We start from the raw sequence: 19,296 nt of genomic DNA on the forward strand, positions 1-19,296 counted from the left end.
ATATATATATATATATATATATATATATATATATATATATATATATAAAATAAACTACTACTTATTACTTGTACTACTATTCCTACTTCATGGTATTTCAATTGTCGCAGGTCTTCAGGGTACAGATCCCCCACGATAAACGAGGGACTACTGTATATTTAAATTTAATTTAATGCAACTTTAATTAAAAATGAATAAAACCTAAAAAAATGTACCCAAGTTTTGGAGTTTAAAAAAATATATTTTTAAATAAGTAAAAACGAGAGAAAAGTTTCATTTTAATATTTTCAAATAAAACTGAACAAAATAAATTCACAAATGTAACAAATAATAAAGCCCTGCCAGCTGATTATTAATTAAATGCAATAAAAAGTTTGGCTGCGTGCACACACCCCCCCCCCCCAAAAAAAAAGTAAAACAAACAGATTTAATAAGCCTAAAAATGGAGCAGAGCATGAACACTGTGCTTTTTTAAATAAAGAGCAGCGTTTGTTTACGTCTTACAGCCTTTAGGGAAATTAGAGAAGCAGGCGTCCGTCAACAGACCGGAGTTGGACCGTTGGACCTTTGGGCAGTGATCACACTGTTCTGCTGTTTGGACCTCCTGCTGCTGTGTGCAGCTTCTATCTGAACCTCATGTTTATTCAAGTGGGACACGAAGACCTGCCTCCCTCTCGTTCTGCAGGGGGGGTTGAAGTGGACCTACAGAGCCAACAGACGATAAGGACTAAAACAACGAGCTTCTAACGGTTCGAACACTTTTACACTTCATCTTATTTGCATAGAACTCTTATTTCTAAGAAGCAGCGCTGATAATTTCACCTGTGGTGATGCAAGGCAGGGTCACGTCCCTGACGCTCAACACACCTGCTGAACGAGGGAGCTTTAAAAAAAGGCAACAAAAGCATCTTGGTGGACGTCAAACCAGCCTGAATACAGCCCAGTTACAGGTTCTGTTTCAGATCCCTGCATCTTTTTAGAAGTGATGGCAGCTTTAACGCAGAGACGCTCAGCAGAGTTTTTACAGCAACTTCTGCTGCTTTCCAGACCAGCGTTTCCTGGTGGGTTCATGCATTTTCACCAAGACTCGGTAAAACCGCTCTCTGAAGGCTAAAGAACAAAGAAGACCGGTTCTGGACCGACCCGCCTGCAGTCCTGACCTGCAGACGAAAAAATATTTGAAAATTTTGAACAAACATTTTGTAGTTTGAGATGTCTGAAGGAAGAACAGGACAAAACAGAAAAGAACTGGCCCAAAGTTCTTAAACTATCCAACTTCAAATAATGTTACATAAATTGTTTTCCACAAATCGTTAATACAACTCCAACTTTTTTCTACTTAAAGGTGGAGATTAGTTCAAAATGTTAAGACGGGTGAAACAACAATTAAACAATACCTGGTCTAAAAGAATGACAGAACACCTAAAGGGCAGCGTCTCATGCAATGTCTGTTAGCAAAATATCTCGTGAATTGGGTGGATCATAGTAATCACTAAAATTCACTTCCTGCTTGCTCTTGATGAAGACGGTCTCTTCACCCGTTCCTCCCTCCTGATTTTTGCTCTCTTGTCCTGTGACTCTTTTTCAGAGCCTCTCTCTTATCTTCTGAACTGTACGTTTTATTAACCTTTAGTTAACCTTTAGTTAACCTTTAGTTAACCTTTAGTTAACCTTTACTTAACCTTTATTTAACCTTTACTTAACCTTTACTTAACCAGGCAAATCCCACTGAGATCATGGAGCTCTTTTACAAGGGAGGCCTGACGGTGGCCTAACATGCATGTTTTTGGTCTGTGGGAGGAAACTGGAGTACCCGGAGAAAACCCACGCATGCATGAGAGGAACATGCAAACTCCACACAGAAAGACCCCAGGTCCAACTGGAGATTGAACTCAGGACCTTCTTGCTGTGAGACAACAGTGCTAACCGCTGAGCCACCGTGCTGCTAAATCATGGATTTGGTCAGCTGGTCTCTCAACGCAATTGATTCAATTTTCTCGATGAGAAAAGGAGGAGGGGTGAAGGAGAGCCCCCATGCCCAGAAGGGACATTTGCTTCGGGATACACCTTTGCTACCTGGATCTTCAGGCCTGGCGCTCACCACTTGACCACCTGGTTCTTGGTACCTGATGTTCAGTATTTGACCACCTGATTCTTGGTACCTGGTGTTCAGTATTTGACCACCTGATTCATACCTGGCGTGTACTAATTACCCACCCAACAAATGAGTTATTTGTACCTGTACGTACCCGGCTTTATGTATTACTGACAAAAAATTGAAGTCAGTAAAAACAAATTTAATGGAGTTTTCCATTTATTCACACAAGCACTACTTTTAAAAAATATACAGAAATACCAAACCACCATGAAATGTCTCTAAGAGAAAAAGAAAAGAAAAATACCTTCCTTTAACATAAATGATGTCATCTGGCCCGTGTAGCTGCCTAACCTTTTCCCATCGTATTTGATGGAGTTAAACTGGAGCAGGCAGATGTGAACAAAAGGCCAGTGAGAGAGGGTGACCTTTCTTCAAGCGTTCAGTGAGTAGGCAGGGGTCCAGTCAGGGAGAATGTCCTGGAAAATGTGTCCTGCACTCACATAAACACAAACATGATCTTTGTCCAAGTCACGCTGCCGTGTCTTTCCTTTACAGCTGAAAGTAGCAGGACAGCTAAATGTTATGCTAACATTTACAAACGTGAACTGTCATTGCCCAGAACATCTCAGCAGTTACAGAAGTCTGAAGACGATAAAAGTCAGGAGTCACACTGTCCAGATGAGAGGCGGAGTGTAGACACGTTTAGAGACACGGTCAGTTGCAGGGCGAGGAGCCGAAGCGTCGTGGACAGAAACGAGGAAGCTTCGGCTCCTGCTGAGCACCAACAATCAAACACGTCTTGGGTTTGTTTCAGTCTGAGCCCTGGGGTTGTTTACAGCTCTACACAGGAAGCACACGGGATCCTTCTGAAGCTCAGAGATTCAAAATCTGGGCTCTCTCTCAAGTCAGCAGGAGGACTTGTCGTTAAAAAACCTCATCAAATGGGAAAGAGAAACGCCTCAGCTTCACTCGCCTTTCATCTTTAAAGACTCGTATCCAGTTACAAATCATCTAATCAAGCTCCTGAGCCATGATGGGAAGCAGAATGATCTGACTGATAACTGGGAGCATTTTCAGACAAGAGGAGAAAATTCAGACAGAAATAAAAACCAGGGTTTTACAGAGAAAGACAAAGTTTAAGACCACGTAAACAACAAGTGTTCTCCACCAAGTGAAACAGAATTTAACTTTTTTAATTCTCTTTAACGACTGGTTGCTTTATGTTACTTATAAATGTCATTGAGTTTAATAGAAGCCGATGTGCACGTGCATGCATGTAACAGAATCTGCTAACATTTGATCACAAATTAAATTATTTAAAACACATTTGGGGGAAAAAAATCAGGACAATTTGTAACATTTTCGCTAAATGAAACGTAATAAACAGATTTATTTTTTTTTTTGGTGCATTTACTTGTAATTTGCTGATAGTTTGAAACCAGTTGACTCTTTTGTGTTCCGTGGTGATTTTTCTGCTGGTTTTGATTTACTGCCTGTTCTGAATGGTGGTTTTCTTTTTTTATATTTAATTTATATAAATAAAAATCAGGCTAATTAACACATGACATCTGCTCTAAGGTCTTCAAAAAATGCTCAAGTTTCTGATTATTCATCCAGTCAACAGAAGCTTCGTTAGTATTTCTATGAAACGCTGGAAAACACTTGTTTTAATTAAAGGTCGACCAATTAGAGAACTAGAATTAGGCCAATTATTATTTTACATAATACTCCGTATTAATGAGCAAACTAAGCTGATTACAAGACAGGCGTATCTGTGGGTGTCACTGAGCTTAACACAACAAGGGGCCTTTGACAGCAGGGGAGCCTTTTTCTGGTGCAACACCTGCAGACCCAAAAGGGAAATAATCAGAATATCTTTTTAACTTTACCATTTACTTTTAATCATTTAAGATTTAAACATGCTCACTGAAATATTGTGTAAAAATAAAACTACTCCGGTGGTTAAACCACCTCAAACAAGCCTTTTCTGTGCAGACGCTGATCCACTGTGCTGAAATTTGTGGAAAAATAAAACTCAACCGAATTGTCCCAGTCGAGCAGAATAAAAGCTAAAACCAGCAAAACCGTAGCTAAAATGTAAAGTTAGCAAAAAAAAGTTTCTTAAAAAAGCTAAACGGTAGCTGAAAGCTATAAAAAACAACTAGGATTTAAGAAAACAGCTAAAAGTTTAAATTTACAAAACAGTGGCTAAAAGCTAAATTAAACAAATGAGTAAATATGTTGATCTTTTTTCAGCTTCTGTAAAACTGAACCAGCTAAAGCAAATTAAATGCTAAAGTTTACAGAGCGTAGCTTCACGCCTGGATGTGCTTCACGCAGCTCCATGTTACTCCGACCGTGATCCATCTTCTACTAAACATCCATCCAACTTCTGCAGGAATATGTTTACAGTGGGTCTGATTTTGTATAAAGCAGAGTCTCCAACAGCTGGACCCAGATCTGGACCCAGACCCAGACCTGTTCTTAAATATTCACATTCTGAATTTACACGGAAGACCACTGTATTAGAGCATTAAGTCGTTTTATTAACGGGTCAAAACCAAAAAAAAAAAAAGAATTAATTGTTCGTTGATTCCCGTATTTTATAAAAAATTAGTCATAAATCTTCCAGTTTGACAATATTAAGTGTGTTTGATTCCGTGTCAAAATATAAATAATTCTCTGGTGCAGAAATTATTTTTCTGTTAAATCTTTCCATAAATCAGTCAGCCTTGTAAGGTTTTTATCTATTTTTACAAAATAATTAACTAGAGCTCTTTTTTTTTTTACCAGAAATTTACAGATAAAGTTGCCGGTTTATAACGAAAGGCTGACGGAGAGCAGGAGCCGTGCAGGGAAAGTTTAAACGGTTTAATTTGACCCGGCTCCAGTAATCTGATGTGGTTTGGTTTTTGTAGCAGAGGGACAGTTTTAGGTTCGTGGTCGTGTGTGAAACTCAACTCCTCAGAACCAGCAGGAAGTTCAACATTTCAACGTCAACAATAAGCAAAAACACCGAAAGAAAATCTGTCAATATGAAATCTGCTGTAGCGCTCCACACGTTTTCTAAAAAGCATCTAAAAAAACGCATCACTGTAATCCAGATTACAACTTGAACGGATTAAAAACTGCAGATTTTTATGACAGATATTTAAACTGAAAACAGATTATACTTCAGTATTCAATGCTCGGGTTTATGTTGGATTATTGTAATTTTCCACTGTATGATCCTTCTCAGGACATGAAGCTGCTTTGCTAATAGTGGCTGCAGGGATACATCCCATAATTAGCTCCTTAGAGATACAATCCAGCAGGTCTTGGTGTGAGCCTCACTTTAACTTCCACATCCTGAGGTGAATGAAAACGATTCCAGTTTGTGCTCAGTTAGCTCTGCTGGTGTGAGAGAAGGTGCATCTGTAACGGAGTCTGCAGCAGAAACAAAAGCTGCTTCTTCTTCTGCGACTCTTTGACCTGCACCTGAACCTGTCGAGACCGAGACCGGCCTTAGAGCCCCGCAGGCGAAGCCACCTGTTCACCGGAGCGTCACGATCAGCAGAAACCTGCAGCAGGAAAACGAGCTGGAAACGAATAAAAAGCTCGTCTGGTTTCTCTAAAACCCCGACGAGACTCGGCTCTTTGGATCCTCGTCGTGTGAGCAGCAGCTTAGAAGACGGATTTATTATCTGCCACTGTAGTGATCCAAACGAGATAAACAAATCTGTAAACAAACCACCTAAACCTAAACGTAAAATACACAAAAATAAAAAACAAATCCAGTTTGTGTTTCTGTCCGTTTCTTCTCTAAAATAAGCAGAATAAAGGATAAAACAGTCATCTGCAAACTGCAGTTTAAACAAATAAAAAGTAGCTAAAAGATTATGCTCAATTCATTCAACCTTTATTTAGACATATATATTTCTCAATATTCTCAATATTCCAACACATATTGAACATTATTATCGATACTGTTAATCTTACTTCTTTATATATTGTTTTTAACATTTAGGAACTTTTGTGTGAATCTTTTTATCTGTTGCTGCTGTTACACTTGAATTTCCCATCCGTGGGACAATAAAGGCTGTTTCTATTCTGTTCTATTCTGTTCTATTCTGTTCTAAATCACATTGAGCCTAGACGATTCATTTACAAGTGAGATCTGAAACTGGACACATTAAAGCTAAAAATAGCAAAACTGTAGCTAAAAGCTGAACAAGCATTTACACAAAATGTGACTGTGCCTTTAGAAAATGGATCCAGCAGAAAACAAGTACAAGTTTACAAATAGTAGCTTAAAGACTAAAACTGAAAAACTGAAGCTAAAAGCAAAATATAGAGTTAAAAGCCAATATTGCCAAACCTTAGCTAAAAGCTAAAATTGTTTAAACAGTGGCTACAAATTTAAAACAGGATAACTGCTAAAAGCTAATGTTAGCAAAGCTTAGCTAAAAAACATACTAAAATTTGATTATCAGCTAAAAACTAAAATAATCAAATCAGCCAAAAGGCAAAATCACTGACCCATAGCTAAAAGCTAAAGTTATCTAAACTGTGGTTAAAAACTAAAATAATATTAGCTAACCCTCAGGAGTCCATGGTGAAATGGGACATTTTTATATGAATATTTTATATTATTATTATTATTTATATTCAAATGTCCCCATTAAACACACATTTTTCTAAAGTGGCTCTTGTAAATTAAGGAATCGTCTCAGCTGCGGTGAATAAATCACAGAGAGTCAAACTCCAAAATAACCTGAGTCACATGACGCGAGCATCCATACGTTTTAATAGATTACTGAACCAATAATCTAAACTCTTCAGATTACTGGTTTTTCCACAATAGTTCTGGTTGTAGTGGAAACGACCTTTAGGATCACTTTAAACAGACTCGTGGTTTCAAGTGAGTAAACGACTAGAAGAGCTACCTTGAGTCCGCCGCACTCTGCTGCGGAGCCTCTGTCCACTCCGGTGATGTAAATCCCCAACGCATATTCAGCTCCGCCTCGGATCATCAGACCCAGAGAGCGGCCGTCATCCAGAACCAGGTTCACCTGTTCAAAACAAACAAACAAACAAACAAGGCTGAAGAAGGGACGCTTTACAATCAGCCTAAACTGATCTAATTTACTGCAGGACAAGACATTTTACTTTGAAAATACACCGACTGATCTGAATCTTTATGATGCTGATCGAAAACAACAAAAACAGAATCGTAGAGTGGACGAAATGTTTTGTTGCTTTTGAAAAATGTGATGGTTTGGAGATAAAAATGAAACCCAAATAACTCTACATGTACATTTATTACCAAGAAAACCTTCATGGAGCCTCTGAAAAAATAAGAGTAAAACAATTCTCTCATTTGAAAAATTAAAAACAAACAAAAACGCCAGTTTCAAAAGATGACCCAAGTCCTTTGAAGCTAATGTCACTTTTACTCGCTATTTTTAAAAACTCATCATAAATCAGAGTAAAATGAGTCGCGTCGACAAATACCTTGGAACGAATAACTAAATACTCATTGATTTCACAATAAATCATCAATTATCAAAATCATCCAGCCAGATGCTCTTCAGCTCATATATATTAAATAATAAAATAAACTACTATTCCTACTTTGCAGTTTTTCACATACAGCGGGTCTTCAGGGTACGGATCCCCCGCGATAAACGAGGGACTACTGTATATATATAAAATGACAAACAGATAAAAGGTATAAAAATCCCGTAGCCATCTATATTCATAGAGAAGCGTGTTCTTTTTGGTTCTAGTGTTTGTTTGCACACTAATCCTGCATTTATACTTTCCTTTAAGTCGATGCGTAAACTGTTCGGCGATCACGTCCCTTCATTGTTACCGGCACATCGTGTTGATAATGTAATGCAGGAACGAGTGCAGCCTTCAATGTGCCCGCTCTGCTACCATTACACGCTTGATTTATTAAAATGCTTTAAAAACTGGCTTCATTTGGTTTGGACCGGAGGCTGCAGGCTTGATGAAGGCTTCATTTGTCTCATGAAGTGCTTCTGTGTATTCTGACCCCCTGGCTGCGACTCCAGGAGCGTTAATATGCTTTCTTTGTTCATCACCTTTAGGTCCTCACTCCAAGTGAGTTCCTTCACTCTGTGGTCATTTACTTCCCCCTTGAGAGTTTCTCCTTGCCCTCGGAGGTAAACATCTGGTGTCAAGAACCTCTTTATGATCCAACACCAAGTGCTGATGGTTTGAAGACGTACAAACATTGTTTTAAGTATGATTCAGCTCATGAACAATAAAAACAAGAGTACCGCATACGACACATTATATGCCCGTCAACAATCTTTTATACAGCAATGGACAAGCAAAGACTTCATACAACCTTTGACCTTGATTTGTGACCTTGCCCTCGAAGAATATGTGACATGTCGTCTGGCAGCGGAACAATTTTGTATCAAGTTTTGTTATAATAATTTTGTGTAGCTCAGAAGTTATGGTCTGGACAAGCAAAGCCCTTGTGTAGCATCTGACCTTGATTTGTGACCTTGACTTTGAAGCTCAGATGGGGAAAAAATTGACACACCGCCCAGTTTGTATCAAGTTTCGTTAAATTATCTTGAGTGGATCAGAAATTCTGATCCGCACAAGCAAAGACCTTGTATAATTGTTGACCTTGATTTGTGACCTTGACCTTGGAGCTGGGGTGAAGTGTGCACGACACTCCATCTAGTAATGATCTATAAATATATTAAACTGAATTAAATTATCTTGAGTGAATCAGAAATTATGGCCAGTAAAGAAAAAGTTGGCGTAAAGAGACTATACCATAATACACCTTTTGACCTATATTTAATAATAATAAAAACAACAATAATAATAACAATATTAATAATAATAATACATCTGAAACGTTGTCTGAATAAGGAAGAGCGTTCACGTTTCTTTTCTTGGTTCGTCTCGTTGCAATGACAGAAATCGGGGATCTGTTTCACTCTGGTGGCAACAAGACGTCACGTTTGCAAAGAACTCCATTTAACATCGTCTCAGAACTCTCAGGCACAGATCCCGAGTCTGGCACTCGAGTCTCTCAGTGAACTTTGTGCTTCCCCTCTGGTTTTAATAATAACCGCCTGCCTGCTGCCGGGCGAGCCGGCCACCTCTGCTCACCTTTGAGAAAATGAAAACATTCAGGTTCTGACATTTATGCAGGACATTGAGAAAAGTTTTAATTACCAGATCCATTTTGTATTAACTCCACATGGCAGCTCTTAAAGCTCAGGGTGTCCCTTAAGCTTCAGACGTTATCACCGAATCAATTCGCTGCTCTTTCTGTCCTAAAGGAGTCCCACCGGTTCGGTTTGTTCCTGTGAGAGACGGGGTCTGAGGTGGTGTTCAGAGTCCCTTCTGGTTCGTGCTGTGCTGCGTGAGCCTGTAGGTGGACGCGTGGGTTGATTTTAGGCGTATACCAAATTAATGTTCAGTGTCTTCGTTTGGAAATCTGAAACTAAGAACTACGATCTCTCAGTACTTGTTGAGGTAGTCTGGATTCCTCGTTTACATTTTGTTTTCTCCAAACTCCCGTCCCCGTCTCCTGAGTTTCTACACTTTGCCGAACATCCAAAGTTTTGGATCGGCTAAGACGAACGTAGATTTTTTGCTAACCCTTAACGATACGCTGCAAGTGACTGCTCTGTTGAACAGAAGTGGAGCGGTGGCAGCAGATGAAACCGAGGAACAAACGCAATAAAACAAAATTCAAAAATGCCAAAAAAATCATTTACTGATTAGACTTTTCTTTTTCTAACGTGGGCTTCAAAGCAGACAGTCGAGTTATTAGTTTCACTGCATTCTTTAACATTTGGGCTAATTTATCACTTTTCAAAATCCACCTACGAACAGCTGAGAAATCAATAACTCATCTCTTCCAGCCAGTGAAATGTTACGTTCTGCTCTGTAGATTTATGGCTGGTAAATGTGTGGTTTTGTGAACAACGGTAAAATATATATCTTTCAGTCTAAAGAGTGAAACTAGCATCCAGATGTTGCTCTGATCAATGTGGATCTGAGCCGGAAGCAATAAATCTCACAACTACCGCAGGTTTGACTTAGATTCAGTGAAAGCTGCATTCCTTGAAGGAATCGCTCCCTGCTGCCAATATATTAAAAAATAAAATGTTTTAACAAGCTCTGTTAGGGCAGTATCAAAGTGCACTGTGGCCGTTTGCAACTACAGACACAAAATTAAAAATAAAATGTTCAGTTTTTAACTTGGAATGGCTCCGAGATGTTGCTTATGACATGTTGATAATTATTATAATACCAGGACAAATGTTTATCTCGTTTGCAACTGAAGGCAGAAGGAACCATTTAATGGATTTTTGGAACCAGAGTTAAGCCCCGCCCACTCCACACAGACAATTACATGGTCATGTGAACTTTCATTAAAACAAATTAATAACAGCTAAACTTACTAACAAATACAATTTTCAACAGGAGCAGCAAGAGGAGAACTGTGAATTAAAAAGAGCTGCAGGACATTTTTTAACTTTTATAAGGATAAAGTTTGATTTGTTTACGTGGAGGGGCGGGACTTGTGATCTCAAATTCCAGGTTCCCAAATGGAATCTAGCATTTCTCTAGATCTCAATAAAAGTAATTGCACATTGCAACAATTGAGCAACATTCCTGCGCATGGAGAGCAAATTCATTTTCCTTAATTTAACTGCAAAGTGTCCTAATAATATCTCAATTTGATTGCAATTTATTCTCGTCTTTGCCTCCAATCAGTCTCAATTTGGTTTTCCAGGTCTCCAAACCCACCAAAGGTTTTGTCACATTTCTGACATTTTCTAAAGGTTTTGACAAGTCTCCCAGTTTTATTTTAATTTATTTTCTAATACCTGTAAAACTGACTGAGTTAAAGTCTTTTTGTGTTTGCTAAGAATTAAAAACTCTAAGGTCAACGCGAATCAAGATGGCTCCAGAGGGTCATCAGATGTAGACGTACATCCAGTGGTTGGTTTCATTAAAATACATTCATGAGATATTTTGCTAACAGACAGAAAAATCCCCTCGCACACAATCACTGTTTTATGTGGTTAAAGTTGGTAAAATAGTCAAAACCAGATGTTAATGGTTGTTAACCAGTTTAAAATCTGTCTTAGTGGCATTTCACCTCATTAAGATGTATAATAAAAACTTTTGCTGTCCCAATAATCTTAAAGGCAAAGTAGGAGATGATTTTCTGGAATTCTGGGTCAAACATTTGCAAATTGTTTCACTATCCATCGTTTTAAATCCATTTACTTCAACAGAAGGGGAAATCCAAAATAAAATTAAGTAATACAAGTCTGGACACTGGGCTGCACTCGGACTGAAAAACTAATTAATTAAAAGTTTCTTTGCGTCACTACAAAATGTTTTGGGGTTGCGTACCTTCTTTTCGTCCCCCTCCTGCAGGAGCTGCATGTTGCTCCGTCTCTGGCTGTCGGTTCTTTTCAGGGTGGCGCTCCGATGCTCGGGCAGGTCCGGAGGAGGCGACACGCTCCGGCCCTGAGGATCCACCCACGTATAAACGTGGTTGGTGACGTAGCCGCCGGGGATCCTCCCGACCGAGCGCACCGAGAGCGAGAGCTTCTTGCTGCCCTTCAGCACCTGAGGAGACGAGCGGAACGCAGAGTTCAGGTCCGATTAAAGAAAAGACACTTCAAACATTAGCGCTGAACAAATGGAAGGAGAAAAGTGTAATCATGGATCCACACTGCAGGTACTTTACTATGATTAGTTGAGGCCGGAGCGTTCGGCCCACACGCATAAACACAAACATAATGAGGCGTTTCAACGGGGAAGTGAGGCTCGGAGGAAATTAAAGATTACCGAGTGAGGAGTTCTCCTGCACCAACCAAAAACCCCCACACAGACATTTCTAACCCATTTCTCGTCAGAATCCTGTTGTCCGTGCCTCATTGCTCTCAGAGCGTTTCATATGTGCAATTCCCGCCGGAGATCAATGTTCCCTCGTGGGCCTGGTAGTCTGGAAAAATCAAAGTGAAGCTCCTAATGATCAATCCTTCCAACACCAACAGGAGCCTCCGCTTTAAGACACAACCACCACAGTTCTGACACAGCAGCAGCTCTTTGCAGAGGCTGGGTGAGGATTTATTTATTTATTCTTCCAACATCTGGGAAATTTACGGGCTGAACGTAAATATTCGTGTCAGATCAACAATGACGATGGGGATCGATGGAGCCGGGTCTTGTCTTCAGTACTGAGGGGGGTTCTTTACCATGACGGACCAAAATCAAGTTATGAGACAAATTTTTAGGTATCCTTCTGAACATACTTAGTTGGAAGCCTCATATTGAATATATTAGAAATAAAATTGCAAAAACTACTGGAATATTGTTTAAAATAAAATATTTAATAAATGTATAAGGTTTGCATATTATATACTCTTCCATGGTTATGCCCCGTTTGTCATATTGCTCAGAAATATGGAGAAATGCAAATAAAACAAATATTGACATATTAGTAAAGTTACAAAAAAAAGCAATTAGGCTTATTAATAAAGTGGGATATTGTGAACCAACTAATACACTTTTTATTTAAAGTAATACTTTCAAATTAATGACATTGTTTATATAAAAATACTGGAAATAATGTATAAAGCACTGAATAAAACTCTTCCTTGTGGAATTGAGAAATTATTTAAGTTAAGAGAGAGTAAATATAATTTATGAGGTTTGTTAATATTTGAACAAGCTAAAGAGAGAAGCAAAGTAAAATGTAGATATATTTCAGTTATCGGCGTGAAACTGTGGAACTGAATGATGAACTCAAATTATGTGGGTTTTTTGGTGTAGATGTTTTTATATGTAGATGTATATATGTATTGTGTAACCATGCATGTATGTAATGTGAGTATGTGTATGTATTATATACATGCATATTTAAATATACGGTAAATGTCTGTATGTGTACTTGTGTATGCATGTGGACAGTAGATATCTACAGTGTAAGACTTGGCTTCAGCTTAGTCCTGTTTTTAGTAAATAATTGATTTACCATTTTATTTGGTTTTCCTTTTATGTAATGTTTTTAATTTATCAAGATAAAGTTGAGTTGAGTTGATCAGAGCCGAGTCGGAGTGAAAAACTCTCCATTCACTGGTCCACCTACATTCCAACCCTCACCTGTGGTCATGAGGTCTGGATCAAGGACCAAAGAACAAGATCCTGATACAAAAGGAGCTTCTGGCCTTAGAGAGGAGGTGAACAGCTCCTTAGTCCGGGGGGAGCTCGGGGAAGAGCTGCTGCTCCTTTGCCAAAGGAGTCAGTTGAGGAGGTCCATCCGATTGGGCTGCGTCCCTTTGGACGTTTTCTGGGCACGTCTCACTAGGAGGCGACACCGGGACAGACCCAGAACTCACTGACAAGATAATAAATCCTCTCTGGGATCCTCCAGGAGCTGGAGAGAGCTGTGGGGGAGGGAGGGGGGGTCGGGGTTTCTCTCCTCGACTACCAGTAGTTGCCTCCGTGGCCCAACTATAGATGTGAGGTCAAAGATGGAGAGGATCATCTTTATCAGAAACTATACAGAAATATTTAAGAGGAAGAAGTGATTAGATCTTTGTATGGTTTAAGCAGGAAGTGTCAAAGTGCTAAAGCAAGCTGCTAGTGCTGCTTTTGCAAATTAAATAATTTCATGTTTCATTTCATGTGATGCACTTTAGACGATCTGAATTTAGAAAGACACATTTGAAACGGTCATTTTGAAAGTGCCACCAACTTACTCAGCTCATCGTGCTGCTTTTTCTGCACCGTTTCATTTTGGAAGTGGGCGACCAAAATGTTGCTCTTTTCTGAAATTATAGCTCTCCAAGTAAAAAACACAACTGTTCAGTCTCTCATTTACTGAGCTATGATAACACCACCTTACAGATCTCTCTCATCTGCTTCCTCCATCAGATCTCCCGAGAAACAACTCCACGCTCGTGTAGAAAATCTTATTGACACGGAACGACTCAAATTATTACTTGTCAGTGCACGAGTGGGGAGAGGGTCAATCTCTGGGAGCACGGCGACCCGGCCGAATCAATTTCACAATCTGGGTTTGTGTTGAGAGATAATAACTTCAATTTTAAGGCAACAAAAGCCTCTCGGCTCAAAGACTGTACCAAAACGCTTATCGTGAGGCGCCGCTACATCCAGCGCCTCGGTTCTGTCGGCGCTCAACTTCAGATAAGAGCGTCACACGTGCATGTTCTAACATTTACTCTCTCGTGCATGCACATAATTATAATTTGAACGGAAGGCAAAATTCAACCATTTCATGTTGACGGTGAATTGTTTAAAAAGGCATGTTTCATGTCTTTGTCAACATGTGTGTCGTCTCCCGATGAGGTTGTGTACACGCTTCTGGAAATTTAGCAAAAGCACAAAACTGGGGTGAAAAAATTAAAAAAAAGCACTTAAAATAGTTGAAATAAAAATAGTGAAGAAGCAGTCTGCTGTGGAAAATGTAGGACATACAGCAGACTTACTATGGATCTGGGACATGTAGGTAATCGTTTTGAATGTGGGAGTTTTGGAACAGGAAATGGAGTTTTGTGGTAAAATTCTGATTTCGGTGAGAAAAACTAACTGGAAATACTCCCAATACTCCCAATATGACACAACACTGAATCACTAATACGACTCATTAATGCTCGTTTCATTTATACATTTTTTTGCAAAATGTCTCATGAACCTCTGGAAACATTTAAATGAAACTCTCAGGAAATAAACACTGGATGTACTTCTAGAGCTGATTAATGTTTGGAGACAAACAGATTCAAGATGGCTGTCACAGCAAGGCCTGTCACGATGACAAATGTTGTTGGGTGATTAACAATCTCAGAAAATATTGTGACAAATGACAATATTGTTTGAAAGTTGACAATAATTAGTAATTATTGTCAAATTTAAGCAGAAATGTTGTTAAATTTGTGTGTAGTACCTTTATGTGATCACTTGATGGCAGTGTAAGATTGTTTGAACCAAAGGATGGATAGTGAGGGAGCGAGCAGTGCGTCTCTAAGAAAAATGGGAGGGAGGCCCCTTGACGTGACATGAGCCGTCTCTCTCCTTCCTTTTCTCGGTTCTCAAAATGGCCGACGCTCTGTGGTTTGAGCTCTTTCGCATTTGTCACACAAAGCTTTTAATAAAAATTTTAAAAATCAATAAACAAGTTTTCAGCTTCTTTTTGCAGAGAAAAACAACTTTTTACACGAAGGCACGAGTTTCAACCGTGAATTTTGGAGCTTCGACAAGACGGAGGTTTTTTCCTGAGGTCGGCCTGTTAGCTTAGCTCGTAGCTTAGCTCGTAGCTTAGCTTCTCAGCTTAGCTGCGTTTAACGATCAAAAAATGTGATTTTGGATCGTTACGATGGATTTTAAAGCGAAAGGAGAAAAGGAAGGGGCCAGTGAAGAACCGGAGCTCAGCCTTTTGTCATCCAGTGTCTTCAGTAGAAAGAGAGAGACATGAAGATACGGTAAAGTCGATAAATGAAAATGAGGTTGAAAACTTTCATTTATCATGCGATTCATTGATTTATTGATTATCTTTACAGGCCTAGTTACAGCTAATCTTGATTAGCCAACATACAACAGCTATATCTCAGCTTTACAGATTTGGAGCTAAAATTCGGCGTGGTAATAGTCGAGCAAAACCTTTGGTTTGACCAAACAAGCACAAAAGTTGTTTCTCAACATAAGATGATCTTAGTCTAAAACTCAGCGAGTGACGCGTTATTTCAATGAACTCTAGGACTTTAATGCATAGATGCTTTGATGGAGCTTCCCTGTTAGAGATTGAACATGTGCAGAGGATCAATTTGATTTATCGAACCAAACAAGCTCTATCGTGCTCGTGAGTGGGCGAAGTGAGTCGCAGTGAGAGGCGGGTGGGGGTGGGGGGTAACCGTAGGGCAATAAAAATAAATAATATTTAAAAAGATGGAGGGTAACTGAGGCAGCAGAGGAAGGGCAGAGGGTGCAAACAGGCCGTCCCGTAAATAAACTGCTGTAATCAGAGTCACCGAGCTTGGTGGTCCTAATGCTTCATTCCTGGAGGAAAGTGCTGACTGTGACCCGGGGTAGATGACGCTCAGCACCGCTGCAGGCAGCACAACAAACAGTGCTCGGTAAATAATGGAAAACAGGAGCAAACAAAATGGGAAAACAGCAACAGGAGGTGAAATGCTTTGAGATAATGCTACAGAAAACACAACCCGGCTCCCGCAGGATGTCAGAAGAATCCATTCCCGGCCCTGAACTGAACCATGAATGGAATAAACTGGTGTCCTCCTCAAGAATACGATCATTGTCGCTCTCATCTGGGATTAGGATGAGGTTAGATGATGAACGAGGCTTAAAATGAAAGAAATAATAACACTAAAGCACACCTTAGTAAAAAATGGTTTCTTCTAAGGCCACTTTAATGTCTGCTCGTGATAATTTCACACTCAGATGGACCCCAGTGCATTAAAATGTGCAATCTCCCAATCAGAAAGCTGCAAACGTGCATGTATGAAGGTCAGAAGGACAGTACAGGTACGATCCAACAGAGCAGCAGACAGGTAAATTGCCTTTCACCTTGGTTTGTTTAGTGCTGCCACAAAAGATTCTGCCATTTACACAAAGACGTCTGTCGTAAAAGATAGAACTCAAATCTGCCGACTCGACAACTCTCATCTGGATTTGATATTTTGTGTTTGTAGAGAGAATGTGCTACGTGTGATTATTTAACTGGAAACTCTTTTTTTACACACTAGAAATGGGATCAACTTCCACAATATTATGTGTTTAAGATACTTTAAGTTGTTTAGTATTTAAACTTTTTAATTTCTGTCAGTTTCAGGGATGTTTGACGTGATGTTGAAAGGTTTTATTTTCCGGGTTCTGACATTAATTTAATGTGTTTTATGCTCCACACCTGTTCTGAGTCAACACACCTGTGTTCAGTCAGCAATCAGCTTGTTTTACAGAGTTTCATTAACGCGGAGCCGTTTGTGTTTGGACACTTTCTATTCTTGTTCCAACTCTTCCCCGGTTTGTTCTGAGCTTTCCTTCTGCAGTTTATGCTCGTTACAAACCCTCAGCTGTAAATTAAACTGGATTTCACCCGAGGCTCAATGGGATTAACCTGTTTAAATAAAGGTTGAAGGAATCTGGGTCATCACTCTGCACCCCCCCCCCCCACACACACACACACACACAGAAGTTGTTACAATTACACATACATCAGTGTTTCCCCTACCATTATAAAAGCGGGGCGCCCCACCTATCGACCCCCCCACCACACACACACACACACACACACACACACACACACACACCTGTCGGCACTAACGTAATGTTAAATTAGCAGCTCATGATACAGGTGCGCTAGCTAAAAAGCTAAAGGCAACCTCTTCCCCCATGCTGAACCCCCCACCCCCTCTAAAACTGTTGGTATAATCAGTGCACTGTGGAGCTCAGGACGTGTCTCCGTCCGCTTCTCCCCCACCCCCCAACAACAATCATGGATGAGATGAGAGCCCCGCCACGGTAAGTTATCAAGGGGAGACACTGCACATCGATAAGACAATTTTCAATCAACAGAAACAAACACATTAAACGTGCAAATCAAGCACAACTTAAAAAATTTAACGTGTGATGCAAACAAAATGTGTTTAAACGTCTCTGTGCAGCTCCGACGCCGCCATTTATCTGATGAGGTTTGAACTCACCCAAGTCCGTAGGGCTTCCAGGGATTCTGCTGTTTTTCTAGTGAACCTGCTGAAACTCCACCAGAAGCTCAGACACCAGTTCACAGACACCAGTTCACAGACACCAGCTCACAGACGCCAGTTCACAGACACATGCTCGTTGGGAGACAATTGTTTTTGCAAACATTATCACCGTCCACAAGACACACGGCCAGAGCTCTAGAGAAACTCCTCTCCTGCTGCGGTGGACGTCACGCCAGTCGGCAGACGAACTCCTCCGTGCACGATGTCTGTGCAAGAGACATCCAGAAGTTTTCAGCCATTTAAAAATCTTTGTGTGTCCGTCTGTAGAGTCGGATGGATGGATTACCCTAACTCTTACCAACCTCTCCTCAACACGTTCCATGTTGCACACAGAACAGCAGCTTCTGGAAGAAGAGTGGTTGAAGTGAAATAGCAAAGGTGTCTGAGAACTTCTCCACATAAATAAGAACGCTCATGAACTCCTGATCAACCACACACTACTTTGCATATACTCCTCTGAGAAAGTTCAGACGTGACCTTGTGTTGAGAAGGGACGGACTAAGATATAAAAACAAAATGATGCGACTTGCTCCATGCAGCTGTCAACGAGAGGCCATTAACGGTCTTCTGTCAGAGGATAAAACACAACTCACATACTTTAAAACATACGTGAAACTGTAATTTTCTGCCACGGATCAATAAAGTATCCATCCCTCCATACTTAGGGGCAGTATGCCAGAAGACATGTAGGATCCAGGGTAATCAAGAGCTTAGACTCTTAGTGAGAAGTTTTGGACCATTAACCCGGCTGAGTCAATCGACCAGCTCTAGTACGCACTGGAACCCTTAAAAAGTAGAAATCTTGCATGAAAACGTACTTTGACCAACATAACTGGATTTTTATTTGATGTTTTTCAGATTCCCCAGATACTCAGCGGTGTTTGTGCGTAGTCACCCCCTGCAGAAGCCGTCACGGCTGAGTACTCCAGAAGTGCTGCACAATGCATCACGTCTAATTCACATTTGACACAGACAGGCTCAAACCATGGAGACGCATTAGAGGGTGAATTATTGTGAATTCCACCTTGAAGAAATCCTGGTGCCAACCCACATTATTCAAAGGCTGAAGAAGTGTTCTGCTGCTCAGCAGGAGGAAGACGTAGTTTGACATAAATACACTGTGAAGGGCAGGAGAAACAATCCTGACAGCTGACTCAGGGAATAGATCAACTGTGGCAGTCGTGGTCAAAAATACTTGGAAAAAGCTCGGGTGGGACTTGAAAAATTAAAACTAATATATGCAGGGAAATGGTAAAATCATGTTGTGATGAAATGATGAAGCACATAAATGAAACAGAGCTTGTGATGAAAATAAAGTGGGTTTACGTCTAACAGAGATGAATTTAATATCCAGAGAGGAAAAGCAAACTGTTGGCAAATAATCCAAACTTA

At 40.0% G+C, this 19,296-nt stretch overlaps 1 protein-coding gene across 1 annotated transcript in view; it reads right to left on the bottom strand.

Annotated features, from left to right (window-relative positions):
• The window catches only part of whrna (whirlin a), a 138,119-nt gene that overhangs the window by 59,609 nt on the left and 59,214 nt on the right, over positions 1-19,296 (bottom strand). The window contains exons 2-3 of the mRNA XM_037692073.1: positions 11,507-11,725; positions 7,024-7,149 (exon numbers count right to left, since the gene is read on the bottom strand). Of these exons, the coding sequence (XP_037548001.1) occupies positions 7,024-7,149; positions 11,507-11,725 (345 nt within the window). The remainder of the gene's footprint in view (positions 1-7,023; positions 7,150-11,506; positions 11,726-19,296) is intronic.

The sequence above is a fragment of the Nematolebias whitei genome, chromosome 18 (assembly GCF_014905685.2).
Source record: "Nematolebias whitei isolate Nwh7 chromosome 18, NemWhi1, whole genome shotgun sequence".
NCBI lineage: Eukaryota > Metazoa > Chordata > Actinopteri > Cyprinodontiformes > Rivulidae > Nematolebias > Nematolebias whitei.